The sequence below is a fragment of the Anomaloglossus baeobatrachus genome, chromosome 2 (assembly GCF_048569485.1).
Source record: "Anomaloglossus baeobatrachus isolate aAnoBae1 chromosome 2, aAnoBae1.hap1, whole genome shotgun sequence".
In the NCBI taxonomy this organism is placed as follows: Eukaryota; Metazoa; Chordata; class Amphibia; order Anura; family Aromobatidae; genus Anomaloglossus; species Anomaloglossus baeobatrachus.
Genome location: NC_134354.1, coordinates 41,388,219 through 41,398,922, shown reverse-complemented (window position 1 = coordinate 41,398,922; position 10,704 = coordinate 41,388,219). Strand labels below are relative to the sequence as shown.

Genomic DNA, 10,704 nt, shown 5'->3' with positions numbered 1-10,704 from the left:
GTGTCCATCCTCCCACTCCCTGACTGCTGTGCCCACCGCTGTTAAAGTGTCCCCGGTGAGTTTCATGATGCACTGGAGAGTAGTTGGTCCATGTACGTCTGATGCGCCGTGCGCTGGACATCCCCTGGTCTGTGCATGATAGAGATGTAGTATAGTTCTTCTGATTCACTATGTCGCTTCCCTCATGTTCAGGGCATCGCAGGCTGCTATATAGAATTAGTGTGGGTAGGAGGTGCTGCACTTTACACTTTGTGCAGTAACAGGATCCATCACAATCTTTTCTATTATTTTTTCCCATTTGCCTATTGAGCAATGATTGAGACTGTAAGTGTGAGCCACCATCTATAAACAGCAGCTGCTTTACCTGTCTGATAGTAGTGCTGCGGATCCCTGTGCTCGCTGCTGTACAGCAGTGGGTACATAGACGACATAGCAAGATAGCGCTACTTTATTAACCCCTAGATGCTGCTACCTATACTGGCCGCGGCTTCTAGGTGATTAGACTGGGATCTAATGCAATTGCAGAACTCTGATGAGAAACAAAGGCCCCAGGACTGTCATGGCTGTATTTTCAGCTGGGCCAAAGTCAGGGTCAAAATATTATCAGCTTATTACTGTCAGGATCTATTGCCTTACTGTACTAAGCAAATCCATCTGCACTTTATTGTATAGGATGGCAGCTCCCCCGGACCGATCATCCTGCAGGAGACGGTGGTGGCCGATCCTGAGGTCCATACATGTACACTAATGGAAGAAGCTGAACAGAGGGCAGTAGCCAAAGCCATATACCTGGTAGCCAGTGGAAGTGTCACCTTTGGATTGGAGGGGTGTATTGTATGGAAATCTGAGGAGTGAAGGTGGGTTTATACTGAGGTGTTACTCCCTGGTTGAGCTTGTATGAATAAACACAATAATATTAGACATTTTTCAAAACTGTTGCCAAGATTAGTAACCGATAGTCAGGAGTTCAGCCGTGACGTGTACCTGCACTCTACACTTTTATCTATAATAATTGGGATTTCTGTACCTGTAGCCACTTGAAACTATAACATTTATATCTTATTTCTTTTGCCCAAATGAAAATCCACCCTAAACAGCAGGAAAGCATTTCTTCCTTCCTTCACCCCTCCAAAAACAGATTAAAAATTGACCAAAAAGTTTGATGTAACCCAAAATTGTACCAATGAAAAGTGGATACGTGTTATCACCACATTACATGCACCCTGTGCTCTTAAGGGGTGGGATGTAAAATACTTATCCACGAACATATAAAATAAATTGCTACTACTACTAGCACATGATGGTGAATGGTTTTGTTTATTGCTTGTAAATGTCCTTTTAGGTTCCTCTCTGCCACTAGTGGTGTGAGCTCCACCGAGGGCAAAGGACTACAAGTTGCCATTGTTGTGTTTATCCATCGGTACTCAGGAGAGGAAAAACCCCCTGTGGGGGAAACCTCTAGGGAACCATGGCCTAAGGATAAGTGCCCTTCCCTGGGGGCACGAGGCAACATGTCATCCAGAAATGCTGGTCCACGGTCATATTAGTGACTCCTGGTAGGATTTTCATGGTCTCCAGCTTCTCCTTGTATTCAGACCCTGCAGATGCAGCAATAACCCCTAGCCCTGATTATGGCAGGGCAGAGGAGTGGATATGGCTGCACTGCAGGTCACGGCCCTCAGGACACTCCTAGTGCTGATGGAATAGGAACAGGTGAACAGCAGTTCTCAGGCTGTTCACTTCCAGGGTTTTATCCTCCTCCAGATCCTGTGGAAGGCGTCCTTCACAATAGTGCCAAATGTCCTGTCGGGAGAGATAATAGGTTAGAAAGAATCCTTATGTCGCAATAAGACACATGAATTGGGACTGTCCTAAAGGGATAACGTGTAAGCCGCAGTCAGTAAGAGGCTTCCACACTACACTCTGCTGACAGATTCATAGGATAAGAAATGAGCCTCAAAAAGTCCCCCTATCCCCGTCCCATTTACACTGACTCACCTCCGATGGGGTTTTACAGGCCTTCGATTAGATATTACAGGTTTTGGTATTGATTCTATGACCTTCCATCCTTCATTGGCAAATGTGAATCCACAGAACAGGTTTTGACCTGTTTCGGCTATTGGTGTATTGTTAGCTTCAGTAAAGCACAGGACGTCTTTCATTGTATCAGATGTCATCACTGGTGGCTGCGGAAAGAAGATACAAGAGTGAGAGCGTTCATAAAGAAGAAACAACAGAAATGTACTACTGCCACCATCTTCTCTGGGTCATTTACTTACAGGGGGTAGCTGGAATGAAGGGCACGCTGTGGCTTCCTCTATATCTGTCCAGTTGATCTCCATAAAGAATGGATGATCTCTTATGTTCTCCACAAATTTCTGCCGATTTTCTGCTGACTTATCCAAGAGCTGGGAACATAAAATGAAGATGATTATTCAGTCTCCAGTCATCCTCCATTGTGTATTTCATTACATATATCCGCTGTATTACTGAGATGTGTCTTTATACTCACCCCATTAATGATGGCTTTGAGTTGGGGGTCCATTTCATTTGGGAAGACAGGATCATCATTGATTATTGCTTTAAGGGCCCTACCAATTTTCCCTCGATAGAATGGATGTCTGCCAGTAGCCATCATGTATATCACCAGACCAGCAGAGAACCAGTCCACTGCCCTATTGTAGGGCTTGTTTTGAAGAATCTGTAAAGACATGAAAAATACAATAAGAACATTGTCCAACCAGCAGAAGACATGAAGATGTCCAGCCTTGTATATCAGTGATCCCTCAGGGACATGTAGATGATTCCTCACCTCAGGAGCCATGTATAAACGAGTCCCGGCCCAACCTGAAGTCTTGGTATCGCCAAAGATGTTCATCACTGCAAGACCGAAATCAGCGATCTTCAAGTGACCGGTGCTGTCCAGTAAAATGTTGTCCGGTTTTATGTCTCTGGAAAGAGTTTAAAAAATATCATATTGCAATTATTATATTAGCCGGGCTGATAACGTTTTAGGGCCTGAGATATCAAGTGTCTACAAGGGATATTAGGATGAGGGTATAAGAGTAGATATACAAGGTCTACAGAGAAGACGTACTGCACCTACCTGTGTATGATGCCTCTGGAGTGGAGAAACTGCAGCCCACAGATCAGCTCAGCAGCAAGAAATCTAATGAGAAATAAAACAACAGAAAATGATCAACATCCATCATTTCATGAAACTAAACTGAGGCGAATAATGACGTAAAGCCATTTGAGCCTGACAACCATCATCTTCATGTAAAGACAGCCTGGACTGGTTGCCCCGAAAGGGCTCAAGGGACGGCAACATAACTAAGGAGGAAAAATATACCTCATAACCATGACTATACAAATTGAGGTCACGGAAGCCCACAATGGGGTCTAACTGTGCCTAGCACTTACTCTATAGCAGGGGTGGGGAACGTCCGCCCGCGGCCAAATGCGGCCCGTGGCGACTGTGTATGCGGCCCCCGGGCACATTCCGGGGGACAGCTGTGCTGTGGCGGCAGCCGTGCTTTTCCCGGCTGCTGGCCCTTTAAATCCCACTGCCTGATGATCTGAGAGTAGATGCTAGAATGTATGGGCTCTATCCAGATCCTGACTTCCAGGACCTGACTGCAGCCCATACATTCTAGGTTTAACCATGACCTGTGCTAGTGTGCTCTGGTGGGCGGGGTAAGCAGCACGCTGCGATAAAGTCACAGAAGAGCTGCAGCAGATTTACCAGCCTCCCGGACCTGTGTTGTGCTGTGTGTGTGACTCCTCCCCCACCCCAGTACTATGAGTGCTCAACCCATCGCTGCCCCCCCGCTCAGTGCGGTGTACCCCCTAGTGCAGTGTGTACCCCCTAGTGCAGTGTGTACCCCCTAGTGCAGTGTGTACCCTCTAATGCTGTGTGTACCCCCCTGTGCTGTGCACCCCCTAGTACAGTTTGTACCCCCTAATGCTGTGTGTACCCCCCAGTGCTGTGTACCCCCTAGTACAGTGTGTACCCCCTAATGCTGTGTACCCCCAGTACTGTGTACCCCCTAGTACAGTGTGTACCCCCAGTGCTGTGTACCCCCTAGTACACTGTGTACCGCCTCAGTGCTGTGTAACCTCTTAACTGCTGTCCATGCCCCCCTAGTGCTGTCTGTACCCCCTGGGTGATGTCTATGCTCCCCAAGTGCTGTATAACATGCTATGAAAAAAAAGACATGGATCGCACATCCCACAAAAATACAATGATCATCGTATTTTTGTGGAATGTGCGATCCATGTCTTTTTCTTTATAGCATGTCCCCCAGTGCTGTCCGCACCACCTAATGCTGTCCATGCTGCCACCAGTGCTGTCCATTCCACGGTCAGTGCTGTCTGTGCCCCCTTATGCTGTCCGTGCTCCCCATTGCTGTGTGCTACCCCTCAGTACTGTGTACCCTCTAGTGCTCTGTACTCTCCACTGCTGTCTATGCCCCCCAGTCCGTGCCCTCCTGGTGATGTCTATGCTCCCTCAGTCCTGTCTGTGTCTCCCTAGTAATGCCACCTTGTGCTGTCCATTCTGCTCCCTATTGCTGTCCGTGCTGCTCCCTATTGCTGTCCGTGCTGCCTCCTAGTGCAGTCCGTGCTGCCTCCTAGTGCAGTTCGTGCTGCCTCCTAGTGCAGTTCGTGCTGCCTCCGAGTGCAGTTTGTTGTGCCACCTAGTGCTGTCTGTGCTGCCACCTAGTGCTGTCTGTGCTGCCACCTAGTGCTGTCTGTGCTGCCACCTAGTGCTGTCTGTGCTGCCACCTAGTGCTGTCTGTGCTGCCAGCTAGTGCTGTCTGTGCTACCATCTAGTGCTGTCCGTGCTGCCACCTAATGTTGTCATTGTCCCCAGTCATGTCTGTGCCATCGCCAGGGCTGTCCTTGCCCCCCTAGTGATGTATATGCCCCAGCCTTCCTGTGATGTATACGCCTCAGCCCCTCCTGTGACATATATCCCCAGCCTCTCCTGTGATGTGTACTCCCAATGTCTCCTGTAATTTATGCGCCCCAGCGTCTCCTGTGATGTCTATGCCCCCAGCATCTCCATATGGAGACAAATCTGGAAAAGCAGCTGTGAGAAACAAGATGATCAATATCACCGAACATCACAGCCGCACCAAAGAAGAAGCTCCAGCCACCACACTAGGGGTGAGTTAATTAATCATTTGACCAAATATACCAGGGTACTTTTCAAGTTGATAATTTTGTTTCCAAAGGTTAGTAGGAAATTCCAAATGGCCCCCGGCAGTAAAAAGGTTCCCCACCCCTGCTCTATAGCATATACCTAAAACAGGAGGACCAAAGTACTTAATTGTGCAAAGAATAACAAAGTTTATTGATGTACTAAAATACAAGACACATAAAAGAAAAAAATTGCCGTAATATAAAACCATTAAAAACACCTTAAATATGGGTAAAATAACCCTTGAAATGGGACAGAGAGATGGTTAAATAGCCATAGGGTATGAATAGTCTAATGCGGGCGTCACACGGGACGAGATATCGGGCGATATGTCGGCGGGGTCACGTCGTAAGTGATGCACTTCCAGCATCGTTTGATATATCGTAGCGTGTGACAGCTACGAGCGACGGTTAACGAGGAAAAATACTCACCTTATCGTTGCTCGTTGACATGTCGCTCAGTTTCAAAAAGTCGTTTATTCTTCTCTGCGCCTCTTGTTCATCGTTCCCGGGGCAGCACACATCGCTCCGTGTGACACTCCGGGAACGATGAACACAGCTTATCTGCGTCCGGCAATGCGGAAGGAAGGAGGTGGGCGGGATGTTTACGTCCCGCTCATCTCCACCTCTCCGCTTCTATTGGCCGGCCGCTGTGTGACGTCGCTGTAACGCTGAACGTCCCTCCCACTTCAGAAAGTGGATGTTCGCTGCCCACAGCGAGGTCGTCCGGCAGATAAGTACGTGTGACGGGGGTTAACAACTAATTGCCCGTGGCACACAAACGACGAGGGCGAGTGCGATTGCTTATGCGATCGCACGACATATCACCCCGTGTGACGCCTGCATAAGCCAATGAAGGATGTATCCTATAGGCTGTATCATGCATAAGTATATCATGTATAAACATTAGCCAATGATGGATGTATCCTGTAGGCTTATATCATGCATGAGGACATCAAAGAAGTCATGAATTGTTGTATTATGCCAAAAATCACAATTGTGCAAAAACCCAACAGGCTATAATGGATATTTCATGGAAATATAAACTGATATAGTCAATAAAATACAAATGTGACAATAACAATAGTCACTGAAACAATAGTCACTGGTATGGGGGCTTATCTTTATGGGGATCCCCCTTTTCCTGGGACATGTAGTGCTTTTACATAAAGCACTGCCTGGCTTTCAGTGACTATTGTTATTGTCACATTTGTATTTTACTGACTATATCAGTTTATATTTCCAGGAAATATCCATTATAGCCTATTGGGTTTTTGCACAATTGTAATTTTTGGCATAATACAACAATTCATGACTTCTTTGATGTTCTCATGCATGATATAATCCATCATTGGTAAATGTTAATACATGATATACTTATGTATGATACAGCCGATAGGATACATCCTTCATTGGCTTAGGCTATTCATATCCTATGACTATTTAGCCATCTCTCTGTCCCATTTCAAGGGTTATTTTCCCCATATTTATGGTGTTTTTAATGGTTATATATTATGGCCATTTTTTTTCTGTTGTGTGTCTTGTATTTTTGTGCATCAAAAAACTTTGTTATTCTTTGCATAACTAAAGAGGGATGCTAGGCCTCAGGGATAGCAAGGGGTTAAGGTGTAGTGCATTTTGTGCGGGGAAAATTGTGAGGTGGAGTTATAGGGGTTGTGGGGCAATGGGATTGGTCAGGGGGAGGTCTGTTGTAGTGTAGATGTATAGGGCAGGTCTGTGGGGTGGGTGGTCATTCGGTACCTGCAGGCATCTGGAATCGTCCTTAGACAGATTTGCTGGGGGGCATTTTGGTCTGGGAATGTGTTCACGGTAGCAATCGTGTTCGCCTCCCTGGTGGTGGAACTTTAGGATCGGGGAGTGGGTGGTAGGTTGGCCAGAGGCCATGATGTAATTGCATTTTGTGGATACAAGCGGCGTTGTGTATAGGGTCTGGTGTTGCTTTCAGCGGTTGAAGGCCGAGTTTCAGGGAAGTGGTTGGCGTTGGGCACTTGGTTGGTGCAGGGTTTGTCGGAAGGTCCAGGGTTATGGTGTCACTGGGTCTGGTGTAGTGAGGGGTGCGTCAGGATTCCTTTGGGACTTCAGGACTAATCAGGGTTGCCTTCCTTTCAGTTAGGGGGTGTCGTTGGATCTGCATTATAGTGGCAGAATGGGTTAGAATTTCGTGTCTCATCTTTGGAGTGGGGCAGCGGTAGTGGCTGCTGGTCTGGGGTCTGGGGGGCTCTTAAGGTGCGTACAATTGGTTGGGTTCAATTGGCTAGTTATGTATGGTATGGCAAACTTTATGTGGCATATGGGTCGTTTGGTTTGTACCCCGAAGTCGGAGGTGTGTCCTGTTACTTTATGTATTTCGAACTTCCCCTTTTGGGGTGGGGGCATTTTAGCACGTTGGTAAAATTAAATAATTCCCTTCAGGCCGGTGCTTGGCTTGATGGACAGCAGTTCAATGTCGCCAGGGAGGAGGGGAAACTTTAGTGTATGGTAATGGCCTTGAAGTGGGTATTTGAGGACTGGTGCTATCACGTAGGTTGGATGGACCACCGGATGTTTTGGTACTGCACATGGGTGAGATGTTCTTGGACCAGGGTGTCCAGGGACTTGATCCATGACATCAAGCTTGTCTGTCTTGGGCCCTTGTCTTCCCGCCCGGGTATTGTGCTCGTGTGGTCGGATATAGTGGCTCACTTGTTCTGGAGGTATGCACAGTTGGGTGACAGGGCACGTTTTTTAAAAAACTACCACAGGATTTTTGATGGTGCGGTGTATATGGGCGGAGCAGTGATGCGGCACTGGGTTTTGGAGTCTCTATCTGGTGAGTTGTGAGGTTCAATGGAGTTCATTTGAGCCCATTTGGTATTGCCATTGAGATATTGGCGTACTTGGGGGGCCATAGTGAAGGCCCTGGTTGATCTTTGGTGGCGGGACTCGCACTTACAAGGTATCATACAAGCTCGCTGTGGCAGAAAGGAGGGGGTATTTGAAGTCGGTGGATTGCACAAAAAGCGGAGGGTAACCCAGTGCAGGAACGTGTTAACCCTGGTGGTGCATTGGTATACTTGGTTAAGGTGGGTCCCTGTTGTGCTGAGTCTCAGCAGAATATGTTAATTTGGGTCCCTGCTTGGCTGGGTTCCAGTGGGACATTGGTTGGGCCACACAAGGCTGGATGTCCTTGAACCGGTGTGGTGCGGCTGAGAGCACGTGGTGGAGCTGGGGTTACAATCATGTACAACCGGACTCTTCACTTACCCACCCCCCCTCCTTTGCTGGTGGTTTTATGGAGTTATTGCTATGTTTGTGGATGATATGTTACTGATTGTTTGTTGTTAATAAACCGGGCTGTTGTGGCCTTTTACATCCAATATCACACAGTCTTTGTGTCTTATTTTAGTTTACGAAATTGGAAAAGGTGTTCTTTTGGGCTAGGGTTAGTATAGCAATGCAAAGCCGTCAGTTAGTCTTTCCTAAGTCATATATCCATGTTCTGTCTTACCTGGTGGCTGAAATGGGAAATGGGCCATTGGTTGACATGATGTCTATAAGGTCTCCTCTGCTGAGATATTCCATGACGTAGAATAAGTAGTCCTGTGATAAAGCAGGGGAGATAATAGGTGTTACTGGTATAGTCTAGATATGGTGCACTGGTGGTAATGTTATAATACATGTAATACTATGGTAATGTCCTAGAAGAACATTGCATGGCCATATGGACAGGCATTCATAGAATATATAGAAATCTCAGAGCTGTTAGATTGTGAGCCTTTTACATAGCTACATAGGTTGAAAAAAGACCTTGGTTCATGTAGTTCAAACTTCCTCCAACAATTTTACATTTTGTAACTAAATCATTTATAACCGACAATGTTGTGTGCACTAAGGAAATCATCGAGTCCAGATATAAAAGTTGTGATAGTGTAAGCCATTGCTACCTCTTGTGGTTAGGCATTGCAGTGTGAATGCTCTAACTGTAAAGAACCCTTTCCTATTTAGCTGCCGTAATTACCTTTCTTCCACTCACAGAGAGTGCTCCCTAGTCCTTAGTAATGTCTTTGGAAGGAATAAGTCATGTTCCAGTCTTTTGTATTCATACATATAAATGAGATCTCCTGTGATAAGTCTTATTTTAAAAGCTAAACAAATCCAACTTTTCCACCTCTCATCATATGGGAGTTGTCCATTCCTTGCAATAATCTAGTTGCTGCCTTTGAATAGACTCTAACTTCTGAACATCATTTTTAAAATGTGGAGCCCAAAAGTGAATCCCATATTCCAGATGTGGCCTTACAAGTGATATATATAGGGGTAACTATAGAGGGGTAAGTATAGGAGTACTTATGGAGGGATTACCTGGGACTGGAAGGTGGCAAAAGCCCGAGTAATGAATGGACTCTTCCTAGTCATCTCCAGGACCTGTCGTTCTATCAGGATCTCGTCTCTTGATATATTAAGTAGGAGCCTCTTCTTCACCATCTTCACTGCCACTTGTTGTTGGGAGGCCTTATGTGTGGCCAACATGACCTGGAGGATACAAAGCATTAGAACTGGAGGAAAGGCCCGTCCTGCCATGAGACGTGACGAGAAGATGTGAAGCAGTGATGTTCCTAGGGTCATATTACTGCTCCACATCACACATGAGGAAGACGTCACCACAATTCCTAATACTTACTTTACCAAATCCGCCCTCTCCAAGGATTTTATGGAAGGTGAAGCTCTCCAGTCCAGTCACAATGATGGGAGATTCAGCCGGGGTTGTCCCTGATGGAGAGAGGAGAAATAAGATGTATTATTCCTATATAATTCTAATGTGGCCTCCTATAGCAATTACAACATGAGGTAGAACAATATTAGAAGGTATCAAAGAGAAAAGGCACAAAAATCATAATAGGTGGGGTATTCTAAAGGTTCATAATCCCATGAATTACTATATTGGGGCTATTGGCTCTCGGGGTCTTATTTCTGTACTCACCTGACAGCTGCTCAGTGTCACCTTTGGGGGACCCACTGGATCCATCATCAGCTTTGTCCCCCATCGCTTCTCCCCTTTTCCTCTTGCTCTCGATACTCTCCTGTATCGGGCTTCCAGGTCTTTTTGCAGCCTTGATAAGGCTTTGGTTGGTGCCATCTTTTTCATCCTCTGATGTTTCTATTTTCCTTTTTTTTGGCACCTCATCTATGCTTTCTCCCTTTCTCTTCCTCAAACTCTCCATATTCAGCTCAGGTTCAGCTTTGGGGGAGACGCTGGATTTATCATCAGCTTTGTCCCCCATCGCTTGTCCCCTTTTCCTCTTGCTCTCGATACTCTCCTGTATCGGGCTTCCAGGTCTCTTTGGAGCCTTGATAAGGCTTTGGTTGGTGCCATCTTTATCACCCTCTGATGTTTCTATTTTCCTTTTTTTTGGCACCTCATCTATGCTCTCTCTCTTTCTCTTCCTTAAACTCTCCATATTCAGCTCCATAGATGAAATTCTGGGCTGAGGAAGGTCCTGT

At 46.3% G+C, this 10,704-nt stretch overlaps 1 protein-coding gene across 1 annotated transcript; it reads right to left on the bottom strand.

Moving 5' to 3' along the window:
- Positions 1-1,736: 1,736 nt before the first annotated feature.
- Positions 1,737-10,484, bottom strand: LOC142286323 (protein kinase C theta type-like). The gene is made up of 10 exons (XM_075333348.1): positions 10,418-10,484; positions 9,884-9,972; positions 9,565-9,735; positions 8,711-8,802; positions 3,107-3,169; positions 2,813-2,951; positions 2,513-2,701; positions 2,280-2,408; positions 1,999-2,186; positions 1,737-1,803 (listed from the first exon to the last, which is right to left on the bottom strand). The coding sequence occupies exons 1-10, from the start codon at positions 10,482-10,484 to the stop codon at positions 1,737-1,739; spliced, it is 1,194 nt and encodes a 397-aa protein (XP_075189463.1).
- Between the last annotated feature and the right edge of the window lie 220 nt (positions 10,485-10,704).

Excerpts from the sequence above, each read along its gene's own strand:
- LOC142286323 (XM_075333348.1), bottom strand. The coding sequence starts at position 10,484 with ATGGGGGACAAAGCTGATGATAAATCCAGCGTCTCCCCCAAAGCTGAA. Across the intron at positions 2,409-2,512 it reads TCAAAGCCATCATTAATGGG|CTCTTGGATAAGTCAGCAGA; the intron begins GTGAGTATAAAG and ends TTATGTTCCCAG. Across the intron at positions 2,187-2,279 it reads CTTCATTCCAGCTACCCCCT|CCACCAGTGATGACATCTGA; the intron begins GTAAGTAAATGA and ends TTCTTTCCGCAG.